General features: G+C 40.5%; 1 protein-coding gene and 1 long non-coding RNA gene across 6 annotated transcripts in view; one reads left to right on the top strand and one right to left on the bottom strand.

Moving 5' to 3' along the window:
* The window catches only part of MXI1 (MAX interactor 1, dimerization protein), a 90,949-nt gene extending 75,786 nt beyond the window's left edge, over positions 1-15,163 (top strand). For all 5 annotated transcript variants that reach the window (XM_070057234.2, XM_089314047.1, XM_089314048.1 and 2 more), the window contains exons 4-6: positions 8,749-8,863; positions 9,425-9,596; positions 13,377-15,163. In XM_070057234.2, the coding sequence (XP_069913335.1) occupies positions 8,749-8,863; positions 9,425-9,596; positions 13,377-13,540 (451 nt within the window). In that variant the 3' untranslated portion in view covers positions 13,541-15,163. The remainder of the gene's footprint in view (positions 1-8,748; positions 8,864-9,424; positions 9,597-13,376) is intronic.
* Positions 15,164-17,972: 2,809 nt separating this feature from the next.
* On the bottom strand, positions 17,973-19,942 carry LOC149121926 (uncharacterized). The gene is made up of 2 exons (XR_016221578.1): positions 19,869-19,942; positions 17,973-18,358 (listed from the first exon to the last, which is right to left on the bottom strand). It is a non-coding gene; the product is annotated as an uncharacterized LOC149121926 (long non-coding RNA).
* Positions 19,943-22,036: the final 2,094 nt, after the last annotated feature.

Genomic DNA, 22,036 nt, shown 5'->3' with positions numbered 1-22,036 from the left:
ATGAGTAGTGAGAAATGTGGCTAAAATAGTAGGCAAAGGGCCAAATTATAGTCCTCCAACAGGAAAAATTCCAAGTGGCAGCTTCTAAAATCTTCCTGGCATCTTGCTCAGTGGCGTAATAGGGCAGGACTCATTGTTTACTGATGATCGTTGTTACTGAGTGGCACTTCCTGCTCTTCATATCTGAGTTGTAAAGGCTAAATAAAATTTCAGCCTACATAAAATCTGTGTAGTTTGAGACACAGTGTTGTCATTGCTGATTTATTTATTTAAAGACTTACCTCATTTACTTGAAAGGCAGAGTTACAGGAGGCAGAGGCAGCGAGACAGACAGACAGGTTTTCCATCTGCTGGTTCACTCCCAAGATGGCCGCAATGGCCAGAGCTGCACCGATCTGAAGCCAGGAGCCAGGAGCTTCTTCTGGGTCTCCCACATGGGTGCAGGGGCCCAAGGACGCGGGCCATCTTCCACTGCTCTCCCAGGCCACAACAGAGAGCTGGATGGGAAGTGGAGCAGCCGGGACTAGAACCGTCACCCATATGGGATGCCAGCACTGCAAGCAGCGGCTTTACCCACTATGCCACAGCACCAGCCCCCACTGATTTATTTATTTATCTGTTTTGTCATCACTGATTTATTAAATATGAGGACATTTTATTTATTTAAGATTTTTGTATTTACTCGAAAGCGTTAAAAGGAGAGACACACAGAGATACTTTCCATTCACTGGTCGTTTTTTCAGATGGCTGCAATGGTCAGGATAGAGCCAGATGGAAGCCAGCAGCCAGGAACTGGTCTCCCACATGGGTGGAAGGGGACCCAAACACTTCAGCCATCTTCCACTACTTTTTCCAGGTCATTAGCAGGGATCTGGATCGAAGTGGAGCAGCTGGGACTCAAACCAGTTGCTCATATGGGATGCCAGCATCGCAGGCGGTGGCTTTACACACTGTGCCACTATGATGGCCTCATATGAGAGCACTTTATAAAGTTTGTAGGGGGCCTAGCGCCATGGTGTAGTGGGTAAAGCTGGGTAAAGGAATGAGTAATAGCAGTTAACAGAAAATAATATTCTTTCTTGGGGCTGGCGCTGTGGTGTAGCAGGTAAAGCCACAGCCTGCAGTGCCGGCATCCCATATGGGTGCTGGTTCAAGTCCCGGCTGCTCCACTTCTGATACAGCACTGTGGTATGGCCTGAGAAAGCAGTAGAAGACGGCCCAAGAGCTTGGGCCTCTGCAACCATGTGGAAGACCTGGAGAAAGCTCCTGGCTCCTAGTTCTGGACTGGCACAGCTCTGGCTGTCGCTGCCATCTGGGGAGTGAACCAGCAGATGGAAGACCTCTCTCTTTCTGCCTCTGCCTCTTGGTAGCTCTGCTTTTCAATTAAACAAATAAGTCTTTAAAGAAAGCAAAAGAAAAAATAAAGGTTGTTGGAAAAATGGAATTCAAAATTTAGGGATGGGTGTTTGGCGTGTAGTGATTAAGATACAACTTAGGGGTATCCACATCCCAAATTGGAGTGCTTGGTTTGAATCTTGGTTCTGTTCCAGCGTCTTGCTAACATGCACCCTGGGAAGCAGCACATGATATGCCACCCACATAAAAGACATGGCTCCTGTCTGGCCTGGCCCAGCCCTGCCTGTTTTCATCATTTGGGGAGTAAACCAGCAGATGGAGGATCTCAACTCTCTATCTGCTTTTCAAATTAAATGAACTTAAAAAAACAAAAGATGCGGCCAGCGCCGTGGCTCATTAGGCTCATCCTCCGCCTTGTGGCGCCGGCACACCGGGTTCTAGTCCTGGTTGGGGCGCCGGATTCTGTCCCGGTTGCCCCTCTTCCAGGCCAGCTCTCTGCTGTGGCCCGGGAGTGCAGTGGAGGATGGCCCAAGTGCTTGGGCCCTGCACCCCATGGAAGACCAGGAGGAAGCACCTGGCTCCTGGCTTCAGATCAGCGCGGTGCGCCGGCCGCAGCACGCTGGCCGCGGTGGCCATTGGAGGGTGAACCAATGGCAAAAGAAGACCTTTCTGTCTGTCTGTCTCTCACTGTCCACTCTGCCTGTCAAAAAAAAAAAAAATTTTGGTGCAAAAATTGTTGGAACCCATGCAGTTTTAAAAATAATGTATTTTCCATGATTAAAAAATATTTATTTTACTTATTTGAAATAGAGCAATAGAGCCAGATAGAGAGAAAGAGAGGTCTTCCATCCATTGGTTCACTCCCCAAATGACTGCAATGGCCAGAGCTGAGCTGATCCGAAGCTAAGAGTCAGAATTTTCTTCCAGGTCTTCCACACAGGTGCAGGGGCCTAAGGACTTGGGCCATCTTCTACTGCTTTCCCAGGCCACAGCAGAGAGCTGGATTGGAAGAGCAGCAGCCAGGACTTGAACCAGCATCCATATGGGATGCGGCACTGCAGGCTGTGGCTTTAATCTACTGTACCACAGCGCTGGCCCCTCCATGGACTTTTTGAAGATCTCTGTACTCAAGTATGTCTCCCTCTTTGTTTCCCCATCTCTCGGTCTTTCCCTCTTACCCTTTCCTGTCCTTTCTTCCTTCTCTAAAATTTTGAGACATGATCTCAGCCATGAATCAGAAATGATGTTCTCTAGTTTCAGGGATTAATAGTATCTGTAGTAATTAGCTCTAGCAATTTGAAGATAGATTCCTGAAGTTCTGTGGCAAGTCTGGAATTCAGATGAAATGTGAAATTTATTTGAAGCTTCTCTTATTTAAAAGTACATTTTGCGGCCGGCATTGTGGCTCAATTGGCTAATCCTCCACCTGCGGCGCCGGCACCCTGGGTTCTAGTCCCGGTTGCTCCTCTTCCAGTCCAGCTCTCTGTTGTGGCCCAGGGCAGCGGAGGATGGCCCAAGTGCTTGGGTCCCTGCACCTGCATGGGAGACCGGGAGGAAGCACCCAGCTCCTGGCTTCGGATTAGCACAGCGCCGGCTGTGGCGGCCATTAGGGGAGTAAGCCAACAGAAGGAAGACCTTTCTCTCTCTCTCACTTACTGTCTATAACTCTCTGTCTCTCTAACTCTGCCTGTCAAAAAAAAAAAAAAAAAAAAAAGTACATTCTGCAGTATCTATGCTTCCTTATATAAAAGAATATTTTCTTACCAATCTTCAAGAAAATGATAGCTTCTGGAAAATATCTGGGTAACCATATTTAACCTTTTGGCATCAGATATCTGGTATATCTGTGTTAACTCAGTGTTAAGTGCATCTTATGGCTACACATAGCTTGCCCTAAGAATGCATAGATTTTTTCGAAAGTTTTAGAAAGTTTTCCAAGATTGAGTATCATATATCCCAACTGATTTTATTTTTTATGTAGGTGAGCCCTTTCATGCAGCGGTTGACAGTATGACAGAATAATTTGTGTTATATAATATATTATGGTATTATATGATTTGCAATCTCATTATTATAAAAGTTGGTGTTCCTATTATTTTATAAGATACCAATTCAGAGGAATAGTAAGTGAAAACAATTTCTTTTTGCAAAGTGCGAAGAGGGTCCTAGCTATTAAGTTTTTATCTATGTTCTAATGGAGTCCTGAGACTGCCACAATCATATCTGACACTAGGGAGATTGCTCTTGCCAAATCACTACCTGGGAGTTCATAGTCTGCTTATTTTTTGTGAAACAGATGATAGAAACAGTTGTAGGTAAAACGTAATTATCATGCCATTTTATAGGAAAAGATTGTCTAACTTTTGTATTTCAGAAACAAAATAAGCTGAACAACAGAATATGATCATAGATGTTTTAGTAAATGAAATTAATGAGCAACAATGTGTTTGATATATCTGGGTCCATCTTAAGTGCCTTTTTTTTATATGAAAAGTTAGCAGATTTTTTTCCTTGGTAGCTTTGGAGATTTTTCTGAAAATTCTCAACAGATTAAATTTTGGGAAAACCTTTGAATGTAGAATGTGTGGGATTATGCAGCTAGCTGCTGTCATGTGCGGGAGTGTGTGTGGGGGTTGGGAAACCTGGCCACCAGCCACTGCAGCTTTGAAGTATGAGGCTCATGGGAGAACTCGAAGTCCATTGCATAACATTAAACAGAAGAAAATACAAGCCCTGTGCCTATCACTTGATTTGTTTTCCATTTTGATTTAGTTAGTTGGCAAAGTCTTGGGACCCTGTAGTGGAGGAATGAAAGACAAGCCAGTTCCAATGAAGGACCATGCCTCCAAGGGCACCAGCCAGTGGATGGTTAGTAGGGCTGGGCAGGGGTTACATTTCTTATTGTTAGGCGAGGGGATTAGAGTTTTGAAAGACAACTTGAAAAACACCATTATGTGATACTTGCAGGTTTTTTCCTGACAGAGCATTCTTTCCCTCACAAGTATGGGCTGTTTGTGTGTGATATGCCTGTGCTTGAAAATATCACAGCTACTAGGAGGGACTATTTTTCTAGCAAAATCATTTCCCTCCATCTTCTGTGGTATTTCAGTTTGGCAGTAAAGTTTACAGGGTTTGAAATCAAAAGCAGCATTGGTTTCTTCAAGGAAAAATGATCCCAATCTACCAAAGTAAAAGCCAAACAGACCCTAATTGTTCTTTTTCCCACATGGGGCTTACCCTTTTTGAAGGTGTGGGTAATTATGATAGGGCCCTTCTTTCTGAAAGGGTTAGTGGCTGGGAATTGCTTTTTCCCCTGGGTAAAACTCACTTTTAAATCTCATTTTAAAACAGACCTCAAAGTGTCTTTGAAAATAAAAAGTATTTTCCTATCTCTCTCTCCAGCCTCCTCCCTTTCAGCAAGGAGACTTCAGTTCTCTCTCAGGACACCTCCTGCTGCAGTGTCTAATCCTAACTTTACTTTAGTAATACCCTAACTTAGGATAGATTTCATCCTTAGGGTTTTTATCGAGCTACCGGTGTGTGTGTGTGTGTGTGTGTGTGTGTGTATAATATAAATAATATCAATAAATAAAAGTATCTATGTGTTTAACAAAGGTTAAGTAAATACTGACCAAGGGGCTAGAATTTTTATTATTTTCCATTAAGTCTAGTTCTGTAAGTTTGGCAGTATCAGGTGCAAAACCATGCTTTTCATGAGTCTGTATTCTTTGAAGTCTTCTACTTCTTGTAGAATGTATCATGATATGATACTTGCAGTGTGTTCCTTAGTGAATAAGGACTTTCAGATCAAACCAAGCCTTTTTCTTCTTTTGTCTCTTATCTTCCTTCCTACTTCCAAAGTCTTATAGCCCATGATTTGGCAACTCCATTCAAGAGGCCCCTGAGCCACCAGTCACATGAGAATGAAGGCAAGAAAAGGACCAGATGGCATCAAAAGATACCCCTTTCTAGGTCGTTGGTGGTTAAGCTTGCAATCTAGTTACCAACAGGGTGACTATAGAGAGAAGGGATGGGGAGCAGCACCACTGTAAGGGAAGAATTTTGCCATGCAATTCTTGTTCCTTAAATTTCCTGGTGTGAAAACTTATGGAGGAAAATGGGTTTTCTGGTTTAACCGTTTACAGTTTGTACTCACAGGGTGTCCATTGCTGTTGGAAGGGTGCATTTACCTGAGTCGCACATACATGTGGAAACTATGTGCATTCTTCAGATGGGACTCAGAAGTATGGTTCCCTCTTGGTCAGCTGCTGTTCTGCGGCTGCCAGTAACCCTTTGTTACTCTACCCTACAAATCCCTATTTTATTCACAAGTACAGAAGTAAAGGAAATGGTATTTTGTGTCCAGATTTACCTCTCCCACAGGAGACCCACACACCACTCACTGCTTATCTTTCATACTAACAGCTGTTTTGGAGGACTAATATGAGGCTCCAAAAGTTCACAGCAGTGGGAGATGGGAGGGTAGGAAGTAGCTGTTTGGCCTAGTGTTTAAAGACACTGGTTAAGATAAACATGTCCCACATCAAGGATACCTGGGTTTGATTCCAGATTCCTGCTAATGCAGACCCTGGGAGTCAGTGGTTAATAACAAGTAGCTGGGCTTCTGCCACTATGTGGAAGACCTAAACTCAGCCTCATTTCTGGCTCTAGCCTGGCCTGTTCCCAAGCCATTCTCCAGGAGTGAACTAACTGATGGGGAGCAGCAATCCACATGTAGTTTTTTCATAATATACATTTCCATGAACTTTTTGAAGGCCTCATATGTGCATGGATTCCAAAGATGTTTTCTACCAAAAAAAATTTTACCTTTTAATTCTATTTCCACAAACTTTTTGAAGTACCCCGATCTTTATAAAACATGGGGAATGGCATCACTGGCCATTGGGAGACATTTTCTCATGGTATGTTTCATGGTGTAAGCTCTGTCTTGGAGATTTATTATTACTGGACTGAAGAAATGTTCAACAGTGGCCAATAAAAGAATATCTGAGAGGAGATTTTGCCTCCCTGTTCACGTAGGCATTATTCAAACCTTGACTCCTTTGGTCTGGGTGACTGCTGATTTGACAGTGCTACTGCAGACCCCCAGCCTGCTGAGCTTAGAATGGCAATTCCTCACAGAATTTCAACTCAGTTTTCCCTTGGATGAAAGAAAATAATCTATTTAATTTTAGTTTTGAAGTTGGCCCAATCTGTAAATTTAGGTCCTTTTACTCTTTTTAAATTACCTGGAAAATCCTTGCTTTTTCACAAATTCAATATTCTTCAAATCGAAAGTCAGATTTCAGCCTCTCTCACAAGCCTGCCTCCTCCCCTTCCAGTCTGCATTTATTCAGAGTGTGTTGCCCTTGATACGTGTCAGATTCATTTCAGTACGGACCAAGTGAAACAAAATAGTGTTTCATCTGTAGCCTAGACTGTAAACTCACAAAAATCCATTTCTTTACTTTTCCTGCTCCAGCAAGTGTCTGGAACAGTGCTGAGTACACAAGTCATATAATTAATATACTACTAAATGATTTTTAAAAGAGAAGAAAAAGAGTTTAATTTTCAGCCTAGGTTTTAGTAAATCTCACAAAAGAGGGAATTAACCCAACTTTTTCTTCCTTACCCTGAAGCTAGTAAGGAATCATTTTAAAGTTCTTAGATTAAAATGTGAAAGATAATTCCTAAATATATTGTTTCTGCAGTTAAGTAACCCAAATTTCAGAAGCTGTTCTTTGTACTAAGATACTTTTTTTCTAATTTTCCTAGTTGCTTTATTAACTTTTAGAAGATAGTGACTTTAAAATTAGTAAATAATATTAAAGGCAATCCATTGGTGCACCTTTAGTTTTAGGAAAATAAGAACATTCCTTTATCCACACCAGGTATGTCAGATTTCAGCCTGGAGACAATTAATAGACTTGAAGTATTGAATTCAGTAAAGATATCTGAAATGGGAATAATAATACCTTTAACAATAGCTGGCCTAGTGGGTGCTAAGAGTCTTGGTAATTTGTCCTTGCTTGTGACATAATTGATTGCTTATCATCATTTCCTTCCACTCTGTGAAATTGGTAGTATTTGGGAATTCCACTTGACATTATTTCCTAAGACAAAGCAGTTTAGTGGATCAGTTTGTAAAACCATTTTGGTTTGCTTTGAGAAGCAAATGGAGGGTATGCTTTGTTTCTAATACAGTCGACAGAGTTGCTGTAAGTTCAGTTACAGCTCTTTAAGAAGTATATGAACTTACTTTCTTGTTCAGATATGCTGTTAAATGCTGGATTACATTATGACTTACAAAACACGGGACCAAAGATGTGGACTAGTACGAGGTATTTTAAGAAAGCTCATAAAAAATCCATAAATATATGGTCCAAAAATAAAAAATGTTTTGCACTTAACCATCTTTTAATTCTAATTTTCCATGAACTTTCTGAAGTACCTTCATATTGTTTCAAGATGAAGAAGATGTGCTCAGAACTCACTGTCCTCCCCACGATCTTAGTTCTTTTTAGAGCACAGGAGAGGTAAATGCATGAGGCTGTCTGCTAACAGTCCATGAGAAATTCCTCCCAACTTCACCACAAGATAGTGGGCAAAAGAATATGATGACTTTCAGTAAAGAATTTTATCCCTTGTTTTCCTTGTGGAGAAAATTGGAAGTATGTAGTGAGAGGAAGAAAGAAAATTAAAAATTAAGGTAATAATGTCGGTATACTTAGCTAAGAAGGGGATAGTATTCTGGGCTGTCTGAGTGGCTAGAATTGTAGACGAGGCTGCATATTTTGTCAGATTGGTTACAGAATGTTGCTGTTTTTGTTGTGCTGGATCTTATGAAATTGGCATTTTTATAGATGAGAAATGATTGAATATGAAATTTCATGTAGCTTAACTTCATACACACACAACGACAGGAAACATTATTAAGATGGCTGTTAATTGTGGGGATGTATGTGTGCAAGTAAAGAGTAGGAAGAAGGAAATGCAAACTTGGGAACATTTTTTTAACTCTTTAGAGTGCCACAACTGAAAAGCCCTGTGCTACCCTGTGGTTATCGGCTTTCTAAATCAAACAGTTAGCTTAGTATATTTTCACACTTCCATATTAATAAAGTTGAGACAGTTTATGGGATAGACTAAAAAATAAACCATCAGTAACAGATTACCACTGGGGACAGTAATGTGAAGTGGAACAGAGTACAACAGAAGTAGCACAATCTGAAATGCAGGCACCCCTGTACACACTTTGAAACTGAAGAATTAGGGTTCTAAAATGGGTATAGGCTGAATAACTGCAAAGTACTGTTTGTCTTAGAATAAGACTTTATCATGTTTCTACTGGAATACCCAGACTGTGCTAATTTGACTATTTCTTTGTCTTAGGCGAGCTCATCTGCGCCTATGTTTAGAACGCTTAAAAGTTCTGATTCCTCTAGGACCAGACTGCACCAGGCATACAACACTTGGTTTGCTCAACAAAGCCAAAGCACACATCAAGGTGAGAATTTTTACTTTCAGATTTGTACATGATTCTCTGAGTCCTGCTTAAATTATTAGGAATGATTCCTACTCATACATATCAGCTAACTTACCGTGCCCTCCTTAAGTATCTCAAGAGAAATCTTTTTAAAAACTTACCAGCTAATCTGATGGGAGCAACATAACCTGATTAAGCTAAATTATTTTGACAGCGTAGCCGTCTGAAGAGCTGGGAATGCTAGGAAAGTAACAGTTACTTTCTTGATGCCCAGAAGGACAGCAGTTGTGCCCTCTGGTGGAGAGGACTTCATTTGGTTAAGTTCCCTCAGTATTTTTCCATCAGATACCACCACACTCAGATTACTGTAGAATCCTCAGTGCAGATGGCTTTTCAGAAGTCCTTATTGTTCAAGAAATGTGGTGTTCATACACAAAAAAGGAGAGAACTATGTTGATGCTTAAAAAATAGGCATTTATGTATGATTCATTTGTTTTCTCTGCCAGAAAATTTTCAGATGTTAGGTAGAAATCTGTTTGTATTGGACTGCACACAAACGTAAATAGCATTTTATCATTTTAGAAACTTGAAGAAGCTGAAAGGAAGAGCCAGCACCAACTCGAGAACTTGGAGCGAGAACAGAGATTTCTGAAGCGGAGACTGGAACAGCTGCAGGGCCCCCAGGAGATGGAACGGATACGAATGGACAGCATTGGATCAACTATTTCTTCAGATCGTTCTGACTCAGAGCGAGGTAGGCAGTGCACCTCTTTCTCTACTGAGATACTGAGCGTCTGGATTTGTGGAGGGCAGGTGGGGAAGTACTGATGGCTTTCTTTTTAGCCAGTCGTGTAACATTCTAGGTTTTATGCAACCACAACATTATCTAGCAGTTTCTGTGGGACCTATAGAATTTTTGTTTATTTTTATATATACTTTGTATTTTGAAATATTTTTATTTTTTAAAGATTTATTTATTAGATTTATTTATTTGAAAGGCAGAGCAATAGAGAGAGATCTTTCATCCGCTGGTTCACTTCCCCAGATGGCTACAACAGCCAGGTTTAGGCCAGCTTGAAGCCAGGAACTCCATTATGGTCACATGTGGCAGGGTCCCAAGTATTTACGCTATCTTCAGGTGCCTTCCCAGGTCCATTAGCAAAAAGCTGGATGGGATGCAGAGTAAATAGGGCTTAAGCCGGTGCCGCGGCTCAATAGGCTAATCCTCCACCTAGCGGCACTGGCACACTGGGTTCTAGTCCCGGTCGGGGCGCCGGATTCTGTCCCGGTTGCCCCTCTTCCAGGCCAGCTCTCTGCTGTGGCCAGGGAGTACAGTGGAGGATGGCCCAAGTGCTTGGGCCCTGCACCCCATGGGAGACCAGGAGAAGCACCTGGCTCCTGCCTTCAGATCAGCGCTGTGTGCCAGCCGCGGCGGCCATTGGAGGGTGAACCAACGGCAAAAGGAGGACTTTTCTCTCTGTCTCTCTCTCTCTCACTGTCCACTCTGCCTGTCAAAAAAAAAAGGGGGGGGGGGGGGCTTGAACCAGCATTTGGAGCCATTATGCCATCCCCTTGAAATAATTTTAAATTTATAAAAAGTTTTCAGAGTTCTCATATGCTCTTCACCTAGCTTCCTCTAATGCTTGAGTAACCATAATAGTTATCAAATTAACCATAACAGCAGACCTCACTGAAATTTTACTAATTTTCTCACTAATGTCCATTATCTGCTCCAGGGTCCTATGTTAGACCTTGCTTGCATTGCATTTGGTGGTTCCTTGGTCTTTTTCTTTTCATTAACACTTTTGAAGAATTCTAGGCAATTATATATATATATATGAATATATATATATATATATGATTTTATATACAAAATACAGTGTTCCTTAATTTGAGTCTGATGCTTTTAGGTAATGAGATTAAAGATAGGTGATGCATTTTTGGGCAAGAGATATCACAGAAGTGAGTTAGCTATGTATATTTTGAAGTACTACTACCCTTTATTTCTTTTCTCATCTATCCTACAACAAGTATCTTTGGCAAAATTAAAGAACAAAAGCCAATCAAAAAAAAAAAAGAAATGGTCTTTTACTGACCTGTTCATCTATAGCTGTTACCAGTGTCAGGGCTCATACCACAATAAAAGATTCCAGCAATGAACACTGATGACTTTAAGCCTTACATTTGGGAAACTGGAGTTCATGAGACCTGGAGGATTATTATATATTGGACAAGTGACACTCGTTTTTAAGCCTGAATTTTAGTTTTTGTTTTGAATTTTATAATGGAAATTTCCAAACATACTTAAAAGTAAAGAAAATAGAACAGTGAGCTCCCATGTATCCATCATCAGTTTGAACAGCCGCCCACGTTCTGTCATTTATTCTCTACCACTCTCACCCTTAATATTTTTTCTGGAATGTTTTAAATAAATCCCATACTTCAGTACATATACTTCAGTACATATCTTGAATAAATATGGAAGACTTCAAAAAGTTTGTGAAAAATGCATATTATGAAAAAACTAGGCATGAATTCCAAAATTTTTTTGCCCCGGAATAAACTTGTCTTTGAATTCCACTTTTCCTGCCATCTTTTTTAAGTACTCATGTAGAAGTTTTAAAAATGTAATACCCCACAAAGTAAAATCAGATATTTAATTGCCATCTAATAGCCAGTTTGTCTGTAATGTTTTCTCCAGTTGTCTCAAAAATGGCATTTAACCATTAGTATGTTTGAATCAGTATGCAACATCTACAATGCATTTGAAAGAACTTTTAAGATACTATTGATCTATATAACACTTGCACTTTGCGACCTCCAAATTTCAAAGTGGGTGTATTTTTATCATTAGATAAGTTCCTTTTTTTTTTTTTTTTTTTTTAAAGTACTCCCAGTGGACTTGTTGGTACCTTACTACACACTATTCTAATCCTTAGCAACCCTTTTATCCTCCACCATTGCAGGGATGTTTAGTAACATCTCTGGTCTATTTGTCCACAGCAGCCTGTGGTTTTGTTTTGACTGAGTTGGGGTAGGGTACCTTGCTATTATTTTCCAACTATAGACTGGATGAGTGTTCTGAAATGTGGTATGGCTTCTGAAGATTTAATGGATATGAAGCACAGAATCATGAATTCATAGATTATTTGTACAGCTTGTTTGGATAGCTGCTTGCATTTCAAAACCAAACCTCTAGAACTTTTGAAAAACAAACCCTTCTGAAGAGTATACTCTTTAACATGATTTCACCCTGTCTTTTTTGGCCTCAGCAAGAAGCCACTTTTCAGAAGGTAGCTGTGAATAGTCTGGACTCAAAGTCAGTGCCAGATCGGAGACATCATGATGGCTTTAAGAAAACCGAACAATGTTGTTTCATCCTAGCTCTTACAGAGGAAAACAATTTTTAACTGCCTTTTGTTTTTTTTTTAAAAAAATTGCTTTCTATATATTAATGATTAATTAATATATTTAATTAATTAATATTATGACATTTAATGAGCCGGCGCCGTGGCTCAATAGGCTAATCCTCCACCTTGCGGCGCCGGCACACCGGGTTCTAGTCCCGGTTGGGGCGCCGGATTCTGTCCCGGTTGCCCCTCTTCCAGGCCAGCTCTCTGCTATGGCCAGGGAGTGCAGTGGAGGATGGCCCAGGTGCTTGGGCCCTGCACCCCATGGGAGACCAGGAAAAGCACCTGGCTCCTGGCTCCTGCCAGGATCAGCGCGGTGCGCCGGCTGCAGCGGCGGCCATTGGAGGGTGAACCAACGGCAAAAGGAAGACCTTTCTCTCTCTGTCTCTCTCTCTCACTGTCCACTCTGCCTGTCAAAAAAAAAAAAAAAAAAAAAAAAAAAAGAAGACATTTAATAGTCATAACTGTACCTCATATATATGTATAGATATTTAGGGTTTTTATGTTTGGCTTTTAAACTAAATATCACCACCAAAATGCCTTGTGCATTATAATCCTGTAACTTAAGCTTCATGCCCTTATTTCAAGCTATATTTGATACAAGAAGATTAAATTGAAGACGAATCTACTTTATAATGAATTGTAGAAGTCTCATGAATTACAGAAATCTGTAGAGCTGTACCAAGGTACCATCAAAGGCCTGGATGGATAAATATTCTAGTTTGCCTGTATTAACTTTGTGGGTTTTTTTCCCCCTTTAAGGCAACCCTGATTAATAAACAGCACTGAGAATTAGTTTTTGGTTTAATGCAAAGCAGATGTTGTTAAACCACATGAGATCAGGATCTTTTAATATTAAGCACTAATTCCCAAATAGGCCTAGTAACTTTAGTGGGAGGTCCAGACGGACTGGCGTCAAGGGGTTTAGTAAACTTGCAGCCTAAATTAAGACCACCATTGTATACCAGAAATTCCCCTTTGCAAGAAATATTCTTGTCTCTTTTCACCTTAGAGTTCCCCGATAGCACACTTGTATAACTTAGACAGCACTTTTCATGTCTTGTTAGTTTTTAAAGGTGCCCATGTACTAAATTATTAATGTTCTTTTTTTCCCCCTTTGGCAGAGGAGATTGAAGTCGATGTTGAAAGCACAGAGTTCTCCCATGGAGAAGTGGACAATATAAGCACCACCAGCATCAGTGACATTGATGACCACAGCAGCCTGCAGAGTATTGGGAGCGACGAGGGATACTCCAGTGCCAGTGTCAAACTTTCGTTCACTTCCTAGAACCCAGCATGACAAAACAAGTGCAGGGCAAAATAATCACTGGGCCAACTCAGTACAATCTCTTTAAATTGGGTTCATGATGCAGTCTCCTCTTTAAAACTAAATGAAAGAATACTATACTTGAACAAAAGGGTCAGAAGACCTGTATTTAAGCAAATACTCAGCAAAAAGTGGGGCACAGCCTCTCCAGCAGAACAAATATTCCTAATATGCATATTGGAGAAATCACAATTTCTAACAGCAGCAGAAAAACCTGTCTGATATTTTCTTGATTTAGTGTTAAGGCAAAGAGGACATTAGAGATTCTGTCCTCTCTTTCTGAGTTTGCTCATACCATGTTGAGTAAACACACTGAAGAATGGGATTATGTTCCCATCCTGAGCTTTATGGCCCTAAAAACAAAATCAAACCTACAGTAATGAAAAGACAAGATAATCAGGCATTATTCTTGGATAGCTAGAGCTAGGACAACTTAGCCTGGGACAATTTATCATGAAGCTTGTGGATGATGAGTTCTTTAAAAAAATAAAAAAGCTCATTTCATGCTCTACAAAAGGAGAGACTCCCATGAAGCCTTTTGAAAGGGATCATCATGCAGCTCAGCTTTCTGTTGGATTCCATGCTAAGCAAGCTAACCTTTTCCCGCATCGTTAGCACTAGGGCACCCAAATGCCCGCTAGCCAGCCCACCACCCCTAGGCCGCATGGGGGGTAGTCCATGCATGACAGCCTCTATCACAGGCCTATGAGTATGGACTGGGGAGCCAGAAGGGAAAATTGTTCCACGTGCTTCTGTGTCCACATGGGTCAGAAGAGTTGTGCACACAGGTTAGCAGGCCAAGGTCTGAGCCACGGCAGCATTTTTATTTCAGATTTTGATAACTGTTTATATGTGTTGAAAACCAAAATGACATCTTTTTAAAGCTTGTCCATAAAAAAAAAAAGATGTCTTTTATAGTGGAAAAACACATGGGAAAAGAAATGATCTATTTTGATGCAGCATTTGATAACAATACAACACCTCACACCTCACTCTGTAGTGCACAAGATGAATGAGGTCTGGGTTAGGTTAAAAAAAAAGTCAATGCTGTTTTTGTTTTCTTTTGAATCATTACCTTTTACCAGCTTTTAACCATCTGGTATCTATAGTAGACACACTATCATAGTTAACATAGTTAAGTTCAGCACTTGTCTCATTTTCATGTTAAAATCTGCTTCCATTTCCCTACAGGCAGTCTCTCTCCTTCCTCACAATCCTATTGTGCAGGTGCTATTGTTGCTCTTATGAATATTTTCTGAAATGTTATTTTCTTCTAAGTGAAATTTCTAGCCTGCACTTTGATGTCATGTGTTCCCCTTGTCTTTCAAACTCCAAGGTTCGCTTCTGGCCCTTTCCCTTACCCTGGGAAGCCTTCTTGGAGACTTTACCCCTGGCTGTTTGGACTTTGTATACTTTAAATAATTTAACTGCCCTTAATTACTTAAAAAAAAAAAAGCTTTATGATTTTCATAACTTATTGCTGATTTTAATGGGTTGTTAATTTCAGTCCTATAGTTTTATTTTATGTTTAGATAGGGCTGGGCCAGGAAAAACAAAATAAAGACAACCATATTTAGCAGCGCAGTTGTGTGTGAATGTTAGACTGTCCTTTTTTTGAGTAGCACTTTTAACAGCATTCACTGCTTCTATACACAAACTATACATGAACTGTATCATCTTGGACATACATAAGGCCTCAGCATATACTCACTTGTTCTTGTGCTCTTCTGTGCCTCCAAATTTTAATCTTTTCCTTGATTATATGTTTGAGTGGAGGAAATTCTCTGAAGTAGATATGTATGAAAAACTGCATGCCTTTAGAAGCCCAGTATTAGAACGTGCTACACTCCAGGTGCTGGGGACTTAAATGAAAAACATGACAAAAATTCATTTGTGTGGTCCAGGTAAATTATCTTTGATTTAATTCATAAGTACTCCTGGCCAGGTCAAGCTGTTGCTCTATATATTTGCTTACTTTTGACTTTCCCAAGTGAGACAGTTTAAAGACTGCTAATGACCATGGAAAGTAAATGAAAGCCAATGACTAAGGTCTCATTCTGTTACTCCCATGGCATTCAGTGGCATCATTTAGGGCTGCAGTTTGGGACTTCATTCAGGCAAACCTGAGGTGCTGCCATTTTGTTGTGTGCTTGTATGTACAGGATAATGGGCTGGGAAGCCTTTGTTACAAACCTATAGGTACATTATCTCAACTGCCCTGAATTACTTTCCTGATTTTGTTTTCTGGGGTGGGGGAGGGGAGGGAGGTGGAAGGTAGATGACACATTGAGTATTAATTTTTTAAAAGACAAATCGACTCTGAAGACCCAGAAGTTAACTGCAAGAAATAAAAACTGTGAATAAATGAAACCAGAGTTATTTTTGTACCACTCTTCTCTATGAAGGCACAAATATGTGTGAATATGCACACTTTAAGTGGCAACTAAAACATCTGTGTTGATATATTAGTCCAAAATTAATGGCCATCTTAATTACAGTTGCTACTGTTTTGTAATTTAGGTAGGTACTCCATAACTCCACCTAACCTCACTGCACATAATAAAAGATAATTGATAGATAATTGCTTCAAAGTAGGACACATCCATTTTTAATCTATTCTCTCACTTTTTAGGGCATCTCTTTTGGATACACCTTATAAACTGCGAAGTCTGGATTTGCAGTGTAGTCCCCATTAACTTTATTTACCTGTTTGTAAAATGCCTATGAATGATACAATCAGATAAATCTGGTTCCAGTGCAATCCATTCTGACTATAGTTTCCGGATATAATAGGTTTGAGAACTACAGAAATGTCTTCTGTAGGCCTCATGACAATGACTGCTTTTAACATTATGAAGGGATTTTAAAAGACAGGATTGTTAAAGCTAAGTTCTTAAGGCCACATTGCTTGCTGATTCATTTCTCCCGTGGAAACTATTCAGCCTCTGTTTTTTTTTTTTTTTTTTTTTGGGTGTGAGAGGGAGTCTACTTTCAGTTCAAGAAGCAAATTTCTCCCTCCTCCTATTATATCTCCTGAATCCCATACCTAAACCAACGTCAGATTCCTAATGCACCTCCCGGAAACATCATAATGTGGGAAAAGCCAAGTTTTAATTACATCTTAATCCCAACATCTGCCAGACCCTGGACAAGTTAATTTCTTCATAGTCTGTTTCCTCCTGAAAAGTTGTTTTAATACTGCTTGTCTTGTAACGTTAACAATCTAAACTGATACAGTAAATTAGTCCCCTCTGCCCCCCAAATATAGCATCACTAGGAAATTAAGATGTACTTCTCTTCTTCCCCAATGACTGCAGCCTTCCCTAACTGTATCATTCTTAATCTTGAATTGTAGTTTTTGACTTTGCAGAAAAATACTATTTCTAAATATTGGTTCATTAAAAAAAATTTTTAAATCCACAGCAGGTACTTCTTTGGAACAAGTCAACTTGATGTCCTATAAAATTTTTAAAATACAGGCTTTTGGGGCTGGCGTTGTGGCATAGTAGGTAAGGCCACTGCCTGCAGTGCTGGCATCCCCTATGGGCTCCAGTTTGAGTCCGGCTGCTCCACTTCTGATCCAGCTCTCTTGCTATGGCCTGGGAAAGCAGATGGACCAAGTCGTTGGGCCCCTGCACCCACTTGGGAGACCTGGAAGAAGCTCCTGACTCTGGACTGGCACAGCTCCAGCCATTGTAGCCAACTGGGGAGTGAACCAGCAAATGGAAGACCTCTCTCTGTCCCTCTCGTTCTGTGTAACTTTCAAATAAATTAAAAAAAAAAATAAACACAGGCTTTTTAGGATTACCATTTATATAGACTTTTCTTGAGAAGCGTGAGGTTGAACCTATTTTGGTAATCACAGCATAATTGAGTGCTCTAGTATTTATTGCTTATCTTGCCAAAATAGGAACATCAGCTATCTTCCTGGCATCGACACCAGGTTTAATAGAACCTGGTTTTCTTGTGGAGTCTCTCATACTAACGGCCTAGCAGTTAAGATTCCTGCATGCCTTATTAGAGGGCTAGGTTTGATTCCCAGCTCTACCATGCTGCCATTGCAGACCCTGAGAAGCAGCTGGTGAGGGCTCAAGTAGTTGGATCCCTAACATCCAAATGGGAGATTTGGAGTTGTTTGGCAGACCTGGATGTTCCAGGCATTTGAGAAGTGAACCAGCAGATGGGATCTGTCTCTGCCTCTTGCATGAAAAGTAATATAGTTCAAAATAGATACACTAGCCAGCAATATCACATGTTGGTTCTGTTTCACCTTTCTATAGTCTGAAATTATTACAGGATGAACCACATGTAAAATACTACCAACTAATTTTTGAATTTTTCTATTTCTTCAAGCTCTTAGTTCTTTGCCATTGGAAAAGCTTAAACAATCATGACTGGTAGGGCAGTAACTGGGATATTTATTTTAGATGTTCATACCATGGCACACAATAGCATTGTAAAAATATAAAAATTTAAGAGGTCAGTTGTTTGTAAATTAGCTTCATCACACTTACTCTGAAAGCTAGGCCAACTACAGCTGACAGTGCTTTTGGAGAGAAAAACTCCAGACAAAAGAACCAAAGGGATACTTACTCCTTCCAGCTACTTCTGAGCAATGAACAATTGGACAATTACCATCTATTAAAGACTAGCCTAGCTGCAGATCTCAGGCTTCAACTCTAGTTTTTCCAGGATATGGAGTCAAGTGTTTCCTCTAAGCCTGAATTCTTTGTTTCTCTGGTCAGAAATTCACTGCATCTTGCTAAAGTAAGTACAGGGCTTGAAAGGGGAAAAAGACAAAAGCACATCAATTTGTAAGAAAGGGAAATCATGAGCCAGCAAAATAACAACCATGATTTGGGGCCCCAACTTGAGAAAGTAGCTCAGTAGCTCTTCAAAATGTCAACCTTTTCTAAGTACAACCACCGCTCCTTTAGCTGTGCTCTTAAAAAAAATAACTTGGGGCCAACTTTGTGGCATAGCGAGTTAAGTTGCCACCTGTTACGACAGCATCCCATATGGTCTGTGTCCCAGCTACAACACTTCCAATCCAGCTTCTTGCTAATGCACCTGGAGAGCAGCTGTATATAGCCCAAATACCTGGGCCCCTTCCACCCAACGGGGCAGAAGTGGCTCGTGGCTCCTGGCTCTGGCCTGGCCTAGCCCTGGCTGTCACAGTCATTTGGAAAATGAACCAGCAGAAGGAAGGTCTCTCCCCCACCACCCACCTCTAACTCAGTTGTCTGGGGAGTGAACCAGCAGATGGAAGATCTCTCTCCCTCCCTCTCTGTGAACTGTTTCAAATAAATAAATAATAATTAAAAAAAAATTCCCATGACTTTAGTCTGGAATGAACTGATAAGTGGCACAGTGGATATAAACTGCCAGCTTTTATTGCTAAAAACTGAAAGAAATTAAATACCAAAAACTTTATATTTTTAACTAGTTCAGCAATCAACTCTTCACAAGCCCACTGATATTTCTGATCTACTTTACTCACAGCCACAAAACTATATTTTTATGTAAAACTGAGAAGGCAAAAGAAAAACCTCAGAAATCTTAACACCATCTTCTTTTTAAAACAAATCTTTAGAATACCCTTTGTATAATACTGGTTTCTGATCCTCTTAAGATGTTTCCTAAGAATTTATCTACACACATACATGGATGAAGTCTCAGCATCCCATATGGGCACCGGTTCGAGAACTGGCTGTTCCACTTACCATCCAGCTCTCTGCCATGGCCTGGGAAAGCAGTATAAGATAGCCCAAGTCAGGCCAGCACCATGGCTTACTTGGTTAATCCTCCACCTGCGGCGCCAGCATCCCATATGGGCGCCGGGTTCTAGTCCCGGCTGCTCCTTTCCAGTCCAGTTCTCTACTGTGGCTCGGGAAGGCAGTGGAGGATGATTCAAGTGTTTGGGCCCCTGCACCTGGCTCCTGGCTTCGGATCGGCATAGCTCCAGCCGTGGCAGCCACTTGGCGGAGGCGGTAAACCAACGGAAGGAAGACCTTTCTCTCTGTCTCTAACTCTGTCAAAAAAAAAGATAGCCCAAGTCCTTGGGCCCCTGCACCCATGTGGGAGAACTCGGAGAAGCCCCTGGCTCCTGGTTTCGGATCGGCGCAGCCCCAGCCATTGTGGCCATATGGGGAGTGAACCAACGGATGGAAGACCTTTCTCTGCCTCTCCTCTGTGTAACTCTTTCAAATAAATAAATATTTTTTAAAAAATGATAGGGTAAAGGAACTGTATTACTCCAAGTTTTTAATTGTTTAAACTATGGTATTACCTGTGATTTTGTCTGCTATGCTCTTCCTCTCCACTGCAGTAAAAATTCAGTTTAACTTGCAACTCAAAAATCCTAGATATAAAGAACGGTTACATTTACTGTTGAAAACTTGTATATTACCATTTATACTAATTGCCTCAGAGTATAATACAGATACTTAATACAATTCTGCATGTATTTATTGAATCCTCTAAACATTGTAACAAATATAAATCCTTGTTGGTTTTAATAATTTTCTATTTCAATTAACATCCAAGTTAAGGCAAAAAAAAAGTGCCCCAAATCAAAGCTTTAAATATAATTTTTGGCTGAAATTACAATTGGCATGACTTTATAAAAGGTATAACTGTAATTATAAAATTACAATCTATAGACACAAGACACAGCAGTTTTTTACCTGGTGGTTTCCCTTGGTATTTTCAAGGCAAACACATTCAGCTCTAAAACTACATAATACTGGAAACACAAACCCCCTTCATTTGTGACAAGAACAAGCATTTTAAAAAAATGAGTTACAAGTATAATTAACTGGTACATTTTATCTTTGTCTGATGCCTAGACTTCATAATTAGCCTAATAAAACTGCCAGGGAAGGCAATTTTTCTGAAGTTCAAAAATCCAATTCCTTTTATAGTCACCTAAAACATTCAGTCAAGGATGCTCATCAGAGCTGTGATGTCTGTCAACCAGACATACCTAGGCCTGCATAAATCAGGGATAGGACCCAACCTTCCTCAATTTTTACACAAGCATTAGGAGCGGTTTTTAACCTGCACTACTGTCCCGTGAAGAACCATGCCCTAGTATGAAAATTTAAAACTTTCCTAGAATTTGCTTACTGTATTTTGTAACTGGCAATTTGATAACATTTTGATAATCGTTTTAATTAGGGGCTAATCATAAGCAATGAGCATTATACACTGTAATATTAACTGCTACTATTCAAGTTAAAGAGACAAGATATTTACGATTGCCACTGTGCACAGGTAACAGACAACGTCTACAGCAGATACTCTACTAATAAACTCTTTACCCAGATTAAACCAAACCTTAAACTCCAATTTATCAGATATTATTTCTATGGAAAGGAACAATGAGGTATCATCATTCACAAGGTAATAAATGGGGAGCCAGGATTCAAAACAGTCTTGTTCTAGAGTCCTGGCTCTTGCGACATGCTTTGAGGCATCACTACATGTTAATTAAAGCAGTATTCATTATCTCATTATCTGATTACTATGAAATTAAACATTTTAGTTACTGAATTTTGAGGGTGTTAATTAAGACTGTTCTTTCCCTGAAATGGTCAATAACAGCAAAGTATCGAGCACAGGTACTCACTCTCCAGGAGTCCTAACTTTCATTTTGGTCTAAATAGACCATCATCATCCTGACACTGCGATTTCCCCAAGGGCCATGTCTAGGCTTTTGCCACAACCGCTCCTTATCTCATGCTGTAATGCCATGATGTGGCCACTTTGATTTCTTTTCTCTCTACTACTGCAAAGTCTCCCAGAAAAAAATTAACAAAAAAAGGCCTACTGGGGCCAAGGCTCAAGTTAACAGTAGTCCTACATACAACCATCAAGTGAAATATTACTCTAAAACATACCAAGGTAATCAACAAAACCCATTTTCTGGGTTCTCATAATTACCCGAGCCTTTTGACAGGTTTTGTGGTTTCTTCTGTTTGGTAGGCAGCATATTCTCATCTTGTGATTCATTCCCCAATGGCCAGGGCCTGTACTAGAACTCAATGCCGGTCTCCTTCACAGTGGCAAGGACCTTAGCCACTCAGTCATCACTGTTGCCTCCTACAGTCTGCATCAGCAGGAAGTTGGAATCAGGAATCCTGCAGGGGTGTGTGTTGACAACAAGCACTCCTCTGTGGAACACAGGTGTCCCAACTGCTAGGCTAAACACCTGCCCTTCAGAGCTTTTTAATTCAAAGGATTTTTTTAGAATCCTTCAAAGATTATTGGTATGCTCAGATGATGTTTGTTACAGTGCTGCTGCTTGCAACAACACTGGAATCCCCAGAGTGTAGGTTCAAGTCCCAGCCACTCTGCTTTTGATGCAGCAAATGTGTTTGGGAAGGCAGTAGATGATGGCCCCAGTCCTCGGGTCCTTGCCATCCATGTGGGAGTCCCAGGTGGAGTTCGTGGCTC

The sequence above is a fragment of the Oryctolagus cuniculus genome, chromosome 15, assembly GCF_051225735.1.
Source record: "Oryctolagus cuniculus isolate XC-2025 breed Fujian yellow rabbit chromosome 15, ASM5122573v1, whole genome shotgun sequence".
Classification (NCBI taxonomy): domain Eukaryota; kingdom Metazoa; phylum Chordata; class Mammalia; order Lagomorpha; family Leporidae; genus Oryctolagus; species Oryctolagus cuniculus.
The sequence above is the reverse complement of the archived record's forward strand: the minus strand, read 5'-3'. Positions and strand labels throughout refer to the sequence as shown.